The 18,110-nt window shown below is 42.4% G+C and overlaps 1 protein-coding gene across 1 annotated transcript in view; it reads right to left on the bottom strand.

Annotated features, from left to right (window-relative positions):
- LOC122943195 overlaps positions 1 to 16,339 on the bottom strand; it is a 51,245-nt gene extending 34,906 nt beyond the window's left edge. Inside the window, exons 1-5 of the mRNA XM_044300753.1 lie at positions 16,179 to 16,339; positions 15,960 to 16,093; positions 14,670 to 14,729; positions 14,005 to 14,061; positions 10,557 to 10,607 (exon numbers count right to left, since the gene is read on the bottom strand). Coding sequence (XP_044156688.1) covers positions 10,557 to 10,607; positions 14,005 to 14,061; positions 14,670 to 14,729; positions 15,960 to 16,093; positions 16,179 to 16,227 — 351 coding nt within the window. The 5' untranslated portion in view covers positions 16,228 to 16,339. The remainder of the gene's footprint in view (positions 1 to 10,556; positions 10,608 to 14,004; positions 14,062 to 14,669; positions 14,730 to 15,959; positions 16,094 to 16,178) is intronic.
- Between the last annotated feature and the right edge of the window lie 1,771 nt (positions 16,340 to 18,110).

Below are 18,110 nucleotides of genomic sequence, written 5' to 3'. Positions count from 1 at the left end.
CTGTTACAGGATGGGTAAAGTATCCATGGTGGCAGGTAAATATTTCAGAGAAAATAGGAACTTGGTATGAATATGATGCTACCAATGATGGATGGAAAACTAGACCTGCCAGTATATTGGAAGTGGCGGAGGTACCTGCAGAGGAAATTAAAATAAGTTTCATTAGAGAAAATGTTAAAATTAATGACCAAACTAAGAAACTACGATACCATCTAAATAGGGAAATTCGTGATGTTAAATGGAATTATACAGGTTATTTTGTTTTAGGGAAAAAGGGTGAGTGTACTATGTTAGAAGCCTATGAGCCCAGCTATGGTGAAACAGAAGAAGATCTGGAAAGTTATAAAGGTGACGGAAGTGAATCCATGAGCATAGACCCAAACAGAAAGCAAACCCCAAGTAAACGTTGTGCTCCCTTTATTTATTATTTTACAGTCACTTCTGAAAAAATCCAAACTCTTGGTGTATATTTGAGAAAACCACTATGCTAATTTCTATAGTAGATGCAATGATTCGAAAACATCAATTTTGGCTAAAGGAAAATATATATATAGTATGTGGAAACCGAGCATTTAAATGGCTCCCTCGTGGTGCAGGAGGTACCTGTACTCTAGCTAGGCTGGAACATGCTACTTGGGTATGGGAAACAAATGATCTCCCTTATCAGCATATTCCCAGGCATATGTTGGCAAAGCGAGATCTTGAACCTATGGTATTACCTACTATCCCTGCCAGACCTTATTTCAACCATCCTGATAAACTAATTCATGCCGAACCATCTGCTTGGGACAAGGCGGGAATGTATCTCCCGTATTTAAGCACATACTATATGTCTACAGTTTAAAAAAAATGCTAAGCAAATTGAAGATATGGGTGAATTATTTTATAATGTGACTGATTATTTGTTTGATGCAATTGAAGTAAATTCAATATATCTGAGGCAAGTAATCATTGTTGAAAATCAGCATGCTGTAGTCTTAGATTACCTTACTGCAGCACAAGGAGGATTATGTCAGATAGTAGGACCATCCTGTTGCCATTATATAGACCCACAAGGAATGTTTCGAGTATCACATGATTTGCAACAAGCAAATAAATAAAAGGAAGGATATCGAGAGGCACATCAAACCCCACCTGATGTTGGATGGCCTAAATGATTATCATGGCTTAGCCCACTTAATTGGTTCCAAGGAATAGGAGGATGGTTTTCAGGAATATTCCATATGTTGTTGCAAGGATTCTTTCTTATCTTGATTATCTTTATAGTGATAAAGATTTTCTTGTTGATTTGTAAAAAGATATTAAAGTCTAAGTGTTTTTCAGGAAAAACCACAACAACTGTGATACAACCAAAGGATAATCCTTCTCAAGTTATGGTTATGATGTCTCCTGTTTCAACATCAAACGAATCGGACACTATCATTGTCACGCCAATCCTAAGCTCAGAAGTGCCTGCAGATGATTGTTCTTATTGTAATCAAAAGAGTGTCAAAAACATATAACCGATTGTATATACTGTGGAAATCCCACAGTCGAGCAACACTAAACTATTCATAATTCATTATTCCATTGACTATGAATTGAAGGATGGTAGTGAGAGGGCCATGTAAGAAAGTCTTCTGGATAGATGCAGGACATCCCACAATCTATAGGAATTAGTATTCTTGTACTTTGTGTAAGAAGGAAGATTTTCCAGTCCATTCTCATATTATAACATAGGGAGTCAGGGCTCTGACTTTTTCTATAGGCAGTGGAATAGTGATAAAAAGAGGGGAATTGTGAGAGTGGTTGGGTGTTGCTTGAGGTATTAAAGGTGTAACCTTTATCATATATTCCACTGAGCACATTTACTAAGACTAAGGTCATCTGAATATAAATGGAGACGAGACAGCAGTCTGTCAAAATAACCGGAGGAATAACCGGAGTAAGAAGGGAGTATTAGGGAGATTTTTGTAGGCTATTGCGCAACTTTGGTTGTTGGATAATCATCAAATTGGCCTTGTGACAATGTACTTGAAATACCAAGAACTATTGATATTGATGAGCCAGCATCAAGATGCATCCAAGCCAGCTGTGGGAACGTGACCTTTTAAATCTTGAACCTTGTCATATTGAAATATTACCTTATTGTGTAAGACTCTTCATTGCCAATATGTATCACGTGTAATTATATAACTTGTATTGACCAATCATAATACTGCAAACATCTTAGCTCATCTTGTAACTCCTATAATGAGATGTGTATAAAATAAAGTCCTTATGGGTGGTCTAATCAGATCTCCTCAGACATATCTATTTGCATCTGTCTGTGTATTTCTCGGCCAAAATAATTGGTCAATCTCTACCTTGATAGAACCACTCTGACAGCCCTTTAGGTGTTCCCTAAGAGTTAATGGCAGATGGAGAAACAATTTAGGAATTTCTATTTTTTTGAAAATGTTCAATTGTAACCCATTTTTCCAGTAATAAAGTAAGGGTTAACTGCCAAACAAAACTCAATGTGGGTTGCCCTGATTCTGTAGTTTGCAAAAACACCCCATATGTGGTCCTAAACTACTGTTTGGCCAAACAGGAGGACATAGAAGGAGGGGAACGCCATATGGGTTTTGGAAGGAAGATTTTGCAGGACTGGTTTTGTTTATACCATGTCCCATTTCAAGCCTCCCATTGCACCCCTAGAATAGAAATTCCAAAAAGTGACTCCATCTAAGAAAGTACACCCCTCAAGGTATTCAAAACTGTGTTTTCAAACTTTGTTAACCCTTTAGGTGTTCCACAAGATTTAATGGCAGATGGAGAAACAATTTTGGAATTTAAATTTTTGGGAAAATTTTCAATTTTAACCAATTTTTTCCAGTAAAAAAGTAAGGGTTAACTGCCAAACAAAACTCAATATGGGTTGCCCTGATTCTGTAGTTTGCAAAAACACCCCATATGTGGTCCTAAACTACTGTTTGGCGAAACGGCAGGACATAGAAGAAGGGGAACGCCATATGGTTTTTGGAAGGGAGATTTTGCAGGACTGGTTTTGTTTATACCATGCCCCATTTCAACGGGGTTGCACCCCTAAAATAGAAATTCCAAAAAAGTGACTCCATTTAAGAAAGTACACCCCTTAAGGTATTCAAAACTGGGTTTACAAACTTTGTTAACCCTTTAGGTGTTCCACAAGAGTTAATGGCAGATGGAGAAACAATTTTGGAATTTCTATTTTTTTGAAAATTTTCCATTTTAACCCTTACTTTATTACTGTAAAAAAATGGGTTAACAGCCAAACAAAACTCAATATGGGTTGCCCTGATTCTGTAGTTTGCAGAAACACCCCATATGTGGTTGTAAACTACTATTTGGCTAAACGGCAGGACATAGAAGAAGGGGAACGCCATATGGTTTTGGAAGGCAGATTTTGCTGGACTGGTTTATTTACACCATGTACCCTTTCAAGCCCCCTGATGCACCCCATGAGTAGAAATTCCATAAAAGTAACCCCATCTAGGAAACTACGGGATAAGGTGGTTGTTGTTTTGGGACTATTTTAGGATAAATATGATTTTTGGTTGCTCTATATTACACTTTTTTGAGGCAAGGTAACAAAAAATTTTAATTATAAAATTGTTTCTACATTCGCTATTTAGTTTTGTGGAACACCTAAAGGGTTAACAAAGTTTGTAAAGTAACTTTTGAATACCTTGAGGGGTGTAGTTTCTTAGATGGGGTCACTTTTTTGGAGTTTCTAGTCTAGGCTAATGGGACATGGTATAAATAAACCAGTCCATCAAAATCTGCCTTCCAGAAATCATATGGCGTTCCCTTCATTCTATGCCCTGCCGTGTGGCTATATAGCCATTTATGACCACATATGGGGTGTTTCTGCAAAGTACAGAATCAGGGCAATAAATATTTAGTTTTGTTTGGCTGTTAACCCTTGCTTTATTACCGGAAAAAAAGGATTCAAATGGAAATTTTGCAAAAAAATTGGTGTTTTGGCACCGTTTTTATTTTATATTTTAAACGCTGTTCATCCGAGGGGTTTGGTCAAATGTTATTTTTATAGGGCAGATTCGTACGGACGCGGCAATACCTAATATGTCTACATTTTAAAATGTATTTAGATTTTACACTATATTATCATTTTAGGAACCCCCAAAAATTATTTTAGTATCTCCAAAGCCTGGGAGCTCATTATTTTTATTATTTTTTTTGCCGACTATCTAATGTAGGGGCTCATTTTTGGCGGGATGAGATGGCGGTTTTATTTGCACTAATTGGGGGTGCATATGACATTATGATCGCTCGCTATTACACTTTTTGTGATGTTAGGTGACAAAATGGCTTTTCTTTACACTTTTTTTTTTTAACGCTGTTCATCCGGGAGATTGGGTTAAATGTTATTTTTATAGAGAAGATTTTTACGGACGCGGCGATGCCCAATTTGTATGGCTCTCAGACTTTGGAGACACTAAGCAGGCATCCTCAAACTGCGGCCCTCCAGATGTTGTAAAACTACAATTCCCACCATGCCCTGCTGATGGCTGTAGGTTGTCTGGGCATGCTGGGAGTTATAGTTTTACAACATCTGGAGGGCCGCAGATTTTTTGAAAAAAAATAATTGTTTCCGTGTCTCCAGAGTCTGAGAGCCATAGTTTTTTATGTTCATCGAGTCACCGGAAACCCGCATGGCCCGGAAACGCAGCAAACCGCAGGTCTGAATTGACCTGCGGTTTTCTGCGATCGCCGATGCGGGGGGGGGGGGGGGTCACATGACCCCCCTGGCGTTGTGACAGGATGCCCGCTGAATGATTTCAGCTGACATCCTGTTGCAATTAACCGCCGCCGCGCCGCAATCGCAATTTAAAGTTAGGACGTACCGGTACGTCCTGAGTCCTTAAGGACTCGGCAAACGTGGCGTACCAATACGCCCTAAGTCCCTAAGGGGTAAAAAATATCTGGTGATTATTTTTAATCGTTATAACATGTGATATCTATTTTTTTATAATCCTAAAATACTTCAGTTTTCACACTGGCCACTAAGCCTAAAATAGGCACCACTTCTTGCTCTGTACAGATCATTTTACTTCAGTTATCTGCTTATCATTACTGACAGGAGTACAATGACAGACATCACCTACAGTTGCAAGAAGAAGTATGTGAACGCTTTGGAATGATATGGATTTCTGCAGAAATTGGTCATAAAATGTGATCTGATCTTCATCTAAGTCACAACAATAGACAATCACAGTTTGCCTTAAACTAATAACACACAAATAATTAAATGTTACTATGTTTTTATTGAACACACCATGTAAACATTCACAGTGTAGGTGGAAAAAGTATGTGAACTCCTAGACTAAAGACATCTCCAAGAGCTAATTGGAGTGAGGTGTCAGCCAACTTGAGTCCAATCAATGAGATGAGATTGGAGGTGTTGGTTACAGCTGTCCTGCTCTATAAAAAACACACACCAGTTCTGGGTTTGCTTTTCACAAGAAGCATTGCCTGATGTGAATGATGCCTCGCACAAAAGAGCCCTCAGAAGACCTACGATTAAGAATTGTTGACTTGCATAAAGCTGGAAAGGGTTATAAAAGTATCTCCAAAAGCCTTGCTGTTCATCAGTCCACGGTAAGACACATTGTCTATAAATGGAGAAAGTTCAGCACTGCTGCTACTCTCCCTAGAAGTGGCCGTCCTGTAAAGATTACTGCAAGACCACAGCGCAGACTGCTCAATGAGGTGCAGAAGACTCCTAGAGTGTCAGCTAAAGACTTACAAAAGTCTCTGGCATATGCTAACATCCCTGTTATCTATGATACGTAAAACATTAAACGAGAATGGATTTCATGGGAGGATACCACAGAGGAAGCCACTGCTGTCCAAAAAGAAACATTGCTGCACGTTTACAGTTTGCACATAAGCACCTGGATGTTCCACAGCAGTACTGGCAAAATATTCTGTGGACAGATGAAACCATAGTTGAGTTGTTTGGAAGAAACACTCAACACTATGTGTGGAGAAAAAGAGGCACAGCACACCAACATCAAAACCTCATCCCAACTGTGAAGTATGTTGGTGGAGGCATCATGGTTTGGGGCTGCTTTGCTGCGTCAGGGCCTGGATATATTGCTATCATCGAAGGAAAAATGAATTCCCAAGTTTATCAAGACATTTTGCAGGAGAACTTAAGGCCATCTGTCCACCAGCTGAAGCTCAACAGAAGATGGATGTTGCAACAGGACAACGGCCCAAAGCAAATACGCCTTCTGGAGTGGCCCAGTCAGAGTCCTGACCTCAACCCGATTGAGATGCTGTGGCATGACCTCAAGAAAGTGATTCACACCAGACATCTTATGGATATTGCTGAACTGTAAAGAGGAATGGTCAAGAAAACATTTGGTTGAAGTTATTGCTGCCAAAGGAGGTTCAACCAGTTATTAAATCCAAGGGTTCACATACTTTTTCCACCTGCACTGTAAATGTTTGCATGGTGTGTTCAATAAAAACATGGTAACATTTAATTCTTTGTGTGTTATTAGTTTAAGCAGACTGTGATTGTCTATTGTTGTGACTTAGATGAAGATCAGATCACATTTTATGACCAATTTGTGCAGAAATCATATAATTCCAAAGGGTTTACATACTTTTTCTTGCAACTGTATGTGTACAAATAATACAGGATCCACCATTCACAATATGTGATATCACAGCTTATCTACACCATCCTAAACTCTGCAGAGAGACTTATGGAGACTTATTGGCTCTGGCTCTGACTTATTAGCTCGTATTGCTCTGTGGGAAAACAATATGCAAAGAGGTGTTTCCCAAGGAAAGAGATCTGCCTTGCCAGTGTCACATTGGGGAAGTGGCTCCCTATCAGAGTCAAAATCCAACTTTTTTAACAAGCCTTGGGACATAACAAGGGAAAATAGCCAAGCCAGAGATACATCCATAGAGAGCTGTTTCAGGGTGCTGGCCAATGCATCCAAAGCACCACACCCAGCCCCCCAGAATCCTACTCTGTACTGATGAGGGGCAAGTGCTCCGAAACATCTGCCTATGAATTTTGGTGGTAAATTCCCTTTAAGAAAATGGGCAGCATAGCGGCTCAGTGGTTAGCACTGGTGCATTGCAGCTCTGGGGTCCTGGATTTGAATCTGAGTAAGGACAACATCTGCATGGAGTTAGTATGTTCTCCCCGTGATTGCGTGGGTTTCCTCCCATACCCTAGGCCAGTGATGGCGAACATGGGTGTAGGAACCCCCAAAAATCGCCGGATATATTCTTATTCAGTAAACTGCGAGTTTTTTATATAGTTAAATTTTAAGTGTGTGTGAAAAATCTCACAACAAAACAATATGCAAAAGGAACAGTTCTTTGTTTATTAGGTCACAGAAATTATCCAAACGTTTGGCATATATTTCAGTTATTCCGGGTACTTTCTCTGGCAACCCCCCCCGCCGAAACAATAATCTCCCTTTATATATAATTTACTTATAGTTCTGAAGATTCAGGGATGCTGGCTGGCTTGGCCTCAGGGGTGCTGGCTGGCTTGGCTGGGCAGAAGGAGTGTGAGAGACTGTGAGGCCTTTTACTCCAAGCTGCTCCGGATCAGTGCTCTGGGCAGCTGGGCTCCGGGCTGGAAGTGGGCACCATAAGAAAAAAATATTTTTCATTACACCTCAGGTCAGACCACCAATCAGACCCCCAGTGTTAATCAGACCTCAGCTAACAGCCCCAATAAGATCCCCAATGTAAATAAGACCTCAGATCACACCTCAGCTCAGACCCCAATATGAATGACCCCCAATCAGACCTCAGATAAGAGCCCCATGCCTCATAGCAGACCCCAGTGCCTCTCCAGCAGCCCCCCAGTGCCTCTCATCAGCCCCCAGTGCCTCTCATCAGCCAGTAATAACAGCCCCCCAATCATGTGCCAGTAATAACAGCCCCCCAATCATGTGCCAGTAATAACAGTCCCCCCAATCATGTGCCAGTAATAACAGCCCCCCAATCATGTGCCAGTAATAACAGCCCCCCAATCATGTGCCAGTAATAACAGTCCCCCCAATCATGTGCCAGTAATAACAGCCCCCCCAATCAAGTGCCAGTAATAACAGCCCCCCCAATCATGTGCCAGTAATAACAGCCCCCCCAATCATGTTCCAGTAATAACAGCCCCCCATTATGTGCCAGTAATAACAGCTCTCCCCAAATCATGTGCCAGTAATAACAGGGCCCCCCAATCATGTGTCAGTAATAACAGCCCCCCAATCATGTGCCAGTAATAACAGTCCCCCAATCATGTGCCAGTAATAACAGCCCCCCCAATCAAGTGCCAGTAATAACAGCCCCCCCAATCATGTGCCAGTAATAACAGCCCCCCCAATCATGTTCCAGTAATAACAGGCCCCCCCATCATCTGCCAGTAATAACAGCTCTCCCTAAATCATGTGCCAGTAATAACAGTCCCCCCAATCATGTGCCAGTAATAACAGCCCCCCAATCATGTGCCAGTAATAACAGTCCCCCCAATCATGTGCCAGTAATAACAGCCCCCCCAATCAAGTGCCAGTAATAACAGCCCCCCAATCATGTTCCAGTAATAACAGCCCCCCCAATCATGTTCCAGTAATAACAGGCCCCCCCATTATGTGCTAGTAATAACAGCTCTCCCAAAATCATGTGCCAGTAATAACAGGGCCCCCCCAATCATGTGTCAGTAATAACAGCCCCCCCATTATGTGCCAGTAAAAACAGGGCCCCCCATTATGTGCCAGTAATAACAGGGCCCCCCATTATTTTCCAGTAATAACAGGGCCCCCCCATTATGTGCCAGTAATAACAGGGCCCCCCCATTATTTGCCAGTAATAACAAGCCCCCCCATTATGTGCCAGTAATAACAGGGCCTGGCCCCCCCAATCATGTTCCAATAAAACAAAATATTGTATATATTTAAAAAAAAATTAACACTTATACTTATCTCTTTGGAGCGTAGCGATGCAGGCCTCTTCCGGCCTGTGTCCCGCACTGTACGGCTCAGGCGGCGCCATGTTGTCATCGCGCCGCCTACGCCGGCCTCTCATCAGAGGAACAGGAAAGAGACACACCTCTCCCCTGCTCCTCCGCACAGCCTTCTGTTTGTATAGCTGTCCGGTCATCTGAGTGCCCCGCCGCCGCCGCACATATTGCCCCGCTGCGCTGCCGCTGGGGGGGGGGGGGGGATTTCACCATACCTGCCCCCCCCGCCTTATTTCCTGGGGGGGATCCATCCCCCCGTCCCCTCCAGTTCCTACGACCATGATGGCGAATTTTTTAGAGACCGAGTGCCCAAACTGCAACCCAAAACCCACTTATTTATCGCAAAGTGCCAACACAGCAATTTACCCTGAATACTACAGTCCAACATAGTATATATTCCATGTACTTTATCTTGTAGCTATAATAGCCTGCCTACATTCAGTGCTCTGCCTGTGCCGTTCATGTGTGCCCTGCATATTGGTATACCATAGACTTTTTCCAAGGTATGGATGCCCACAGAGAGGGCTCTGATTGCCGCCTCTGGCATCCATGCCATAGGTTTGCCACCACTACCCTAGGCATACTGATAGGGAATGTAGATTGTAAGCTCCACTGGGGACAGTGAGTGATGATGTCTGTAAAGCTCTGCGGAATATGTCAGCGCTATATAAGTGAAAAAAAAAAAGAAGTAAAATCTATAGCAGAATTCCCTATTTTCATGTTGTAAACCAGGGATGTTCAACCTGTGGCCCTCCAGATGTTGCAAAACTACAACTCCCAGCATGCCCTAATAGCTACAGGCCAGGCAACACCAACCTGCGGCTCTCCAGCTGTTGTAAGACTACAACTCTCACCATGCCGTGCTGTAGGCAGTCTGGGCATGCTGCGAGCTGCAGTTTTGAAACAGCTGGAGACCCTCAGGTTGGCCATCCCTGCTATAAGCTGTCCAGGCATGCTGGGAGTTGTAGTTTTGCAACAGATGTCGAGCCACATGTTAGGCATCCCTGTCCTAAACCAATTAGGCCTACTTCGAGGACAAATAAATAATAGATATTTTACAAGTATCCCTCAACAGGACTTTTTTTTCCGTCTTACATTACAGAACAAGACGGAACCGTTATTTGTGCCCATATTAGGATGGATCAGAATGGAATGCCTCTAAAGGCTTCTGTTTTGCATTCTGGAGCTTAATAATATTACAGGATATAGCTACTAGAGAGGGGTCGTTGATCCAGGGAGTTATTCTGATTGCCTGATTGGAGTCGGGAAGGAAGTTTATATTCCCCTAAAGTGGAGAAAATTGGCTTCTACCTCACAGGTTTTTTTTTTAATTATTTTTTTTTGCCTTCCTCTGGATCAACTTGCAGGATAACAGGCCGAACTGGATGGACAGATGTCTTTTTTCGGCCTTATGTACTATGTTACTATGTTACTATGTTACTATGTCCTTAAATTCCGTTATATTCCATTATAACCCTGTTATAACGGAACGGTATACCGGAATATACAACGCATATGTGAACCACCCTTAGTCACTTACTAGTAACTCTTCGAGACCAAGTGTCCCGCCAACAAAACAGCCAGTACATCCCTGCCAAGGGAAAGAAATACGTCATTCATCGTTACAAAGTAACATACAGTTGAACCAGAGGTTTATATGCACTATATAAAATGACACATATTCATGTTTTTCTCAATATCTGACATGAAATCAGAATAAACCTTTCCTGTTTTTGGTCAATTAGAATTACCATAATTATTATTATTTGCCAAATGCCAGAATAATGAGAGAGAGAATATTTTAAGGCATTTTTATTACTTTCTGCAATGTCAAAAGTTTTCATACACTAAGATTACTATGCCTTTCAACAATTCTGGACTGCCCATATGATGATGTCATGTGTTTGGAAGCTTCTGCTGGGTTTGCTGGCAATATCTGAGTTAATTAGAGACACACCTGTGGATGTATTTAAATGCACACCTGAAACACACTGCTTCTTTGTGTAGCATCATGGGAAAGTCTAAAGAAATCAGCCAAGACATCAGGAAGAGAATTGTGGACTTGCACAAGCCTGGCTCAACCTTGGGTGCAATTTCAAGATTCCTGAAGGTGCCTCATTCATCTGTACAAACTATTTTACGCAAGTACAAACAAGATGGGAAGGTCCAGCCATCTTACCGCTCAGGAAGGAGATGCCCCATAGATGAATGTGCTTTGGTCCGACATGTGCATATTAACCCAAGAACAAACGCAAAAGACTTGGCGGAAGCTGGTAAGATTGTGTCAATATCCACAGTGAAACAAGTACTGTATCAACATGGACTGAAAGGCCACTCTTCCAGGAATAAGCCATTACTCCAAAAGAAACATATAAAAGCCAGATTAATGTTTGCAAATGCAGACAGGAACAAAGACCTACATTTTTGGAGACATGTCCTGTGGTCTGAAGAAATTAAAATTGAACTTTTTGGCCATAATGACCATCGTTATGTTTGAAGGAAAAAGGGAGAAATAAAATATTCACAAAATAACTGACATCATGAGGAAAGAAGAGTATGTGAAAATAGTGAAGCAACATCTCAAGACATCAGACAGGAAGTTAAAGCTTGGGTGGAAATGGTTCTTCCAAATGGACAATACCCGAAACGTACTGCCAAACTGGTTACAAAGTGACTTAAGGATAACAAAGTCAATGTTTTGGAGTGGCCATCACAAAGCCCTGATCTCAATCCTATTAAAAATGTATGGGCAAAGCTGAAAAGGCAGGAGCGAGCAAGGCGACCAACAAACATGGCTTAGTTACCAATTTTGTCAGGAGGAATGGGCCCAAGATCCGACCAACTATTATGAGACGCTTGTGGAAGGTTATCCAAAACGTTTCACCCAAGTCATACAGTTTAAGGGCAATAGTACGAAATATTAATGAAATATATGTAAACTTTTGACTTTGCAGAAAGTAATAAAAATGCCTTAAAGGGGTATTCTCAAGACTCTATTTCATACTTACCTGCTCCCGGCGCGCTGTCCACTTCCTGGTTTCGGCACTCGGCAGGGGGCGGGCTCCATCTTGATTGAAGTCTTCTCCTGGCCGGGCCACGCTCTGTACTGAACGCGCACGCCGAGGCCGCGCATGCGCCCTGGTGACTTCTTCCTGGCAAATATACTATACTGGCCAGGAAGAAATCACCAAAGCACATGTGCGCCCTCGGCGTGCCCGTTCAGTACAGCGCGCGGCAGGCCGGGAGAACAGAAGAAGTCATCTGCGCACGCGCGGCCACCGCGATTCCTGAGAAGAGCCGTGGCCGTAACCAGGGGAGACGGAAGACAACAGTCAGGTAAGCATATGTTTATTTACTTCTAAGGGGTGGGAATTTGTTAAATAAATATATTTTGATCATATTTTAACAGTGATCATTAATATGAGAATACCCCTTAAAAAAACATTCTCTCTCTCTCTCATTATTCTGGCATTTGGCAAATAATAATAATTATGGTAATCCTAATTCACCAAATACAGGAAAGGTTTATTCTGATTTAATATCAGATATTGAGAAAAGTGCGCTAGTCATAAGGTTAGAGAGGAGCTCTCGCCTCTCACGTCTGTTTTAGTAAACGCTGCAATTGTAGTTCCTATAAAATAACAATTCTGGAGAATCTAATGTGTGTAACTACAGTACAGTCCACCGTTCCTCTGTTATTCCTCATCGAAATGTATAAATAGGTAGATACCTGGGTGTCACCAGTTCTGGGTGTGTCCCTGCACATTGCCTCTGTCCAATCCTTGCTGACAGTGCCAGACTGTGTAGAGATACACCCAATGGATGAAGAGACATGATAACACCCAGTCATAAATGTGTTCCACAATTGTTGGGTAACCAGACCCGTCAGGAGGGATAAAAGGTCATCTTTAAATACAAATTCACGTTACAGTTTATGCTGGGCATACATAGATGTACACCGGTCAAAACCAGTTATTTTGACAGGACCAGACGACCATCTAAAGCAGCGATCAGCAACCTTCCACATTCCAGGTGTGGTGAAACTACGACTCCCAGCATGCACACTAGCTTGGCTGTTCGCAGAACTCCCACAGAAGTGAATGAAGCATGCTGGGAGTTGTAGTTTCACAACAGCTGGAGTGCCAGAGGTTGCTGACCCCTGATCTAAGGTGTATAGCGGTCTCCTGACTGTACCCCAAAGGCCATAAGGATTGGGCAGCTGGATTTCCACTTGCCTGATCCTTTCTTTCTCAAGGAGATCCACCAGAGGAGTCTGGCAGCTGCTTTCTCTCCTCCCTTTGTTTAGAACACCTGCATTCTTGGCCAAGCCGAGCATACATGGGGCACTAGGTGAAATGGCTTGTTTGGTCAACAAGTGGCTAATGTGTATGGACATCCCTCAATAATGTATTAATACATACCGGTATGGCTGCTCAATATAAAGTGATTATATTGCCGTTTTAAACAACAGATACTGGGGGTAAAGTCTGTGATCAGCGATAACTCATTGGGCAGAACCTGCTGCTTTCTCCATTGAGGTATAATGGGTCAGACAAGACTTAGTCAGGTATCAGAATGTCTTTTGTGCTGAATGCAGTGCTGTACCTTCCTATCTATTCTGACAGTCAAAAACAACTGAAGAAAGAGAAATAACAGCAGAGCCCAAAAAGGCATTTTGAATTTATAGATAAAAGAGGATTCAATACAGTTTCATAAACCATAAAGAGATTGAAATGTAAATGTGCTGCTTAGGCTGAGTTCACACTTCAGTTATTTGGTCAGTTATTTCCATCAGTTATTGTGAGCCAAAACCAGGTGCGGGTCAAAAACACGGAACATTTGCCAATCTTTCCATTACACCTGATCTCTCAGGAGGCTTCACTACTGGTTCTGGCTCCCAATAACTGATGGAAATAACTGACCAAATAACTGAAGTGTGAACTCAGCCCTAATTCTAATAATTAATAATAGCTGTTTGCTCTTCTTACCATAAAATCCCTCATTTCTTTTTCAAATTCTGCGTAGTACACGGAGCTCTTATCCAACTGCAAGGTCAAAAAATACATTAAAAGTCAGTTCACTTGGCAGATAACAAGAAAACGGCACATTTATGCTGCAAGTCAAGTTACAGGGTATTTTCTTTACATTGTAATAGGATTTTCTTGAGACAATTCAATTTCGCTAAAGGAGTCCATGAATGCTAAACTGATCAGATGCTGTCCCACAGCCAGGATTCAGGAACCAGCACTTGGATCTGTTACTTTTGTAACTGCATGTAATTAAACACTTTGCATAACCACCGAGTAAAAAGTATCTGCATAGCGCCACCTGCTGTTTGCTCTTTTTCTAATTTCTCTGTCCTGCTCCCTGAGATGGAAGCACATGCTCAGTTCCAGCCCTCAACTGCTACCAGCTGCAGTAGAAGGGACACGCCCCTCTAGAAAGTACACACCCCCTAAGCTGCCAGCTTGGAATAAATCTAGCAGATCAATTGGAGCAATGAATGGGGAGATCTCTGGATCCATGTGAGGTACCGGGCTGGTTCTAAGTTTGTTAGCAAGAGACTGACATGTACTAGATGATGTCTGATTTTAATTTTTTCATTGATCATGGGATAACCGCTTTAATGTGTTTTACATTACATTTACTGTACCTTATTCTTTCTTCCCTTACAGATCAATTTCTTTGCAATTTCCAGCAGTTGCGGGACACTCTGTGAACAAAACACAATCACATGGCAGTCACTGATGAGCAGCACTGAGCATCTAATTGACTTATGCAAAATCATAAAATAGTAATAAACAGTTCATGTATGATAACAATGAAGTGGAATATGCAAATAACATATACTGTAACAGACTAAGACGTGCACATATTCAGACAATTACACCCGCTATATATGTGCAGTGTATACACTCACAGTAAGCTCTTATACTAAGTGCACCCTTGCTGAGTTCTGAAGAGAGAAGGAGCAGGACTCCAAACCAATGCATACAAGTAGAAGGAACTCCAAAGAAGCTCAAAGTGATAATTTTATATGTACAAGTCCAAATTCCCCACACCCCATACACACTCTCCTCTGGCAGCGGTTTATCTCCCTGCTACCAAAAGGATCGGGCAATTGAATCCAATGTGTCCAGTCGCTATCTCCCCGGATATCAGCTCTCGGGGGACAGTCAGGAAGCTACCATACATATTAGACGGCCGGCCAAACCTGCCAAAATCTAATGTGTATGACCCGCTTAACTTTGGATTCCTTCACTTGCAAATAAACTATCGCTCTGAACTTCCTTGATTTCCTTCTACTCATATATATATATATACTGTACATACTTATACAATGTGGATCAAGTATACAAATGCACAAATATAGTAAGACACCATATTTTTTGCTCCATAAGATGTACTTTTTCCCCCAAAAGGGAGAAAATGGCAGTTGTTTTTTTAAGCAAATACTAATATATGCAAATGAGCCTCTAGGAGCAACGGGGTCATTGCAGCTACACCTGGAGGCTCTGCTCTCTCTGCAACGGCTGCACCCTCTGCACTTTCATTGACTTTAGGAGAAGACAGGGCTAGGTGTGATCACATTTATACTTCCTGGCCCTGCCAATCAAAGTGCAGAGGGTGCGGCAGTTGCAGACAGAGCAGAGCCTCTAGGTGTAACAGTAACGCCCCCGTTGCTCTTAGTGTCTCATTTGCATATATTAAAACATCATATTTCTCAGCAATGCGGACACATATGAACATGAGACCAACACAGATGATTTCAGCTGCCACGCGCACATATAACAGGCCAGCAAGTGTCATAGGTACAAATCTGCTGACAGATGTCAATTAAGGTGCTGTCTTGTTATAGCCTTCACCATATTTATTGATACATTTCATGGAAACCTCTAGTTATATGTTTTTTTTTTTTAGATATTGGAAAGTATTTTTTTACCTCCAACGCATGTGGCAAACAGTTTTCATCATTCGCGTATTCATTTACAAAGCCATCACAGCGATCAAATGTGGGAGGATATGGTTCACATGTTGAGCATTCCTTTGGTGGAGGCGGATCAGAGCTCCCAGACACTAAAACACACGCAAAAGACACCGTTAAGTAACCCCATACAAATCTTATAGTACATATATAAAACGTGCTGCTGACTATACTTACCCGTGCAGACACCGACACTAGCCAGTGCAAATAGTATGATGATCTTCATTGTGTAGATGGCTGAGATCTGCCCAAATGTGGATCCTACTCCCTTTTATAGCGAGAAAATCAGTGACATAGTTTACCACCCAGTATACAGATGGCAAAATGTTTTCGCCTCTGGCAACTTCCTTGCGGAAATATATTAAAACTTGGCAAAACAATCAGCACCAACCATTAGTTTGCACGTGTCATTTTGTACTTTTTAAATGGGACATTTTTAGTTAACCCTTCCCACAATTTGGTGTAATTATACATCAAGATTGCGATCCACCGAATTTCTAAATGCGGTTATAACGCTCTATTCTTTGGAATATAGAGTCAATCTCTCACTGCATCGGCAGGGCCCAATAAGCTGCTTAAGAGTGTTGCACTGACGGGCTATGTAATATTGTCAGGAAGGTCAAAACTGGTTGTGGCGGCGAGAGGTTAAAGGGGTTGTCTGCTTTTTAGTATTGATGACCTATCCTCAGGATAGGTTATCAATATCAGATTGGCGGGGGGTCTGACACCAGGCACCCCCGCCAATCAGCTGTATGAAGAGAAGACAGCGCTCATCTCTGCTCTGTTTACCTGTTCGCTGTAGCAACTGCAGTGGTGAGCATTGTAATTACAAGTATGGCGTTCCCATTCGCTTATATGGGACGGCTCCATCTTGTATGAGCGCTGCCTTCTCTACAAACAGCTGATCTGATATTGATGACCCATCCTGAGGTGACAACAAAACCAGCCTACAAATGCCAATCCTGATAAATGAACCCAATGGATCGGTGTACAAAGCTGTTATCTTTATATCTCTGTACAATATGGCTCATGCACACGGCCATAGCCGTTTTGTGGTCTGCAAATTGTGGATCCCCAAAATACAGTGTGGTAATGTGAACAGTGCTGGAAGGTGTATTGTCCCACTTCAGGTATCTCAGATATGTGAGGGAGAGTGAGACTGTTTTGTGAAGCAGAGGCTCTGTGTGTGGTCTCAGTCAGGAGGACTGAGGGGCCACAAGGCTTTGAATAGTCTGAGGTTTGGAGGACCTAAAGAACGAGGGTTGCACGCCCAGCGTCTGGAGGACTACTGGGCCACACCACCCAAAAGGTACTGGAGTTGCCACAGCCTTGAGGCTGCAGTATTGATGTTGGCTGAGGAAAGCCGCATATGTTGTCCATGTGTGAACTAAGCTCTATGAGTGAGGTAGGGACCTATTGTGTTTAGGTAGCACCTAGACGGGAAGGAGTTTATTTGTGTTTTAAGTGTTGGCGGTGCGGAAACCTCACCCCACCCAGTGACGTATAACTGGACTATCCTTTATAAGAAGACTGTCAAAATAAATGCACAGTTTGGACATGAAAATCCGTTGTCTAGTGAGATATCTGTGAGTGTGACCCCCTGAAAAGAGACAATCCCTTGCGTATGGTGTCGGATGCGGGCAAGTTGTCCATGAGAGAAGGGCAACAGTCGGTTGCTAGGGGCAACAACAAGAGAAAGAGCAGGTGCTGCTGAATCCTGCTGTGCTGGAGTTTAAAAGGCAGGAAGCCTGTTTATTCGGTGGAGCAAGGGCTGCTCATGCTATTGTGGACTATTTTTTGCTGTGGTGCAGAGATTTAAAGGGCCAGAAGCCCAGAAAAGAGACTGACCTGTTTGAAAAAAAAATATATATATATATTTTTTCCCTTTTGCTGTGTTGCTAGAGAGGACTATCTGTTGCTATGGGGTGGATGGAGGATTTCACCAAGCAGCTGATGCGGGCCAATCTGAAGGCTAGCCAAAGGTAAATGATGTGGCAACAGGAGCAGGAAAAGCTCATGTGCGGGTTGGACAAACCAAGAGACGTCCTAACCCAAGGCGTTTCCCATGGTAACCGCTGTACGGAGGAACTGGGCAGTGACCTCATGACT

This window comes from Bufo gargarizans, chromosome 7 (assembly GCF_014858855.1).
Source record: "Bufo gargarizans isolate SCDJY-AF-19 chromosome 7, ASM1485885v1, whole genome shotgun sequence".
NCBI classification, from domain to species: domain Eukaryota; kingdom Metazoa; phylum Chordata; class Amphibia; order Anura; family Bufonidae; genus Bufo; species Bufo gargarizans.
The sequence above is the reverse complement of the archived record's forward strand: the minus strand, read 5'-3'. Positions and strand labels throughout refer to the sequence as shown.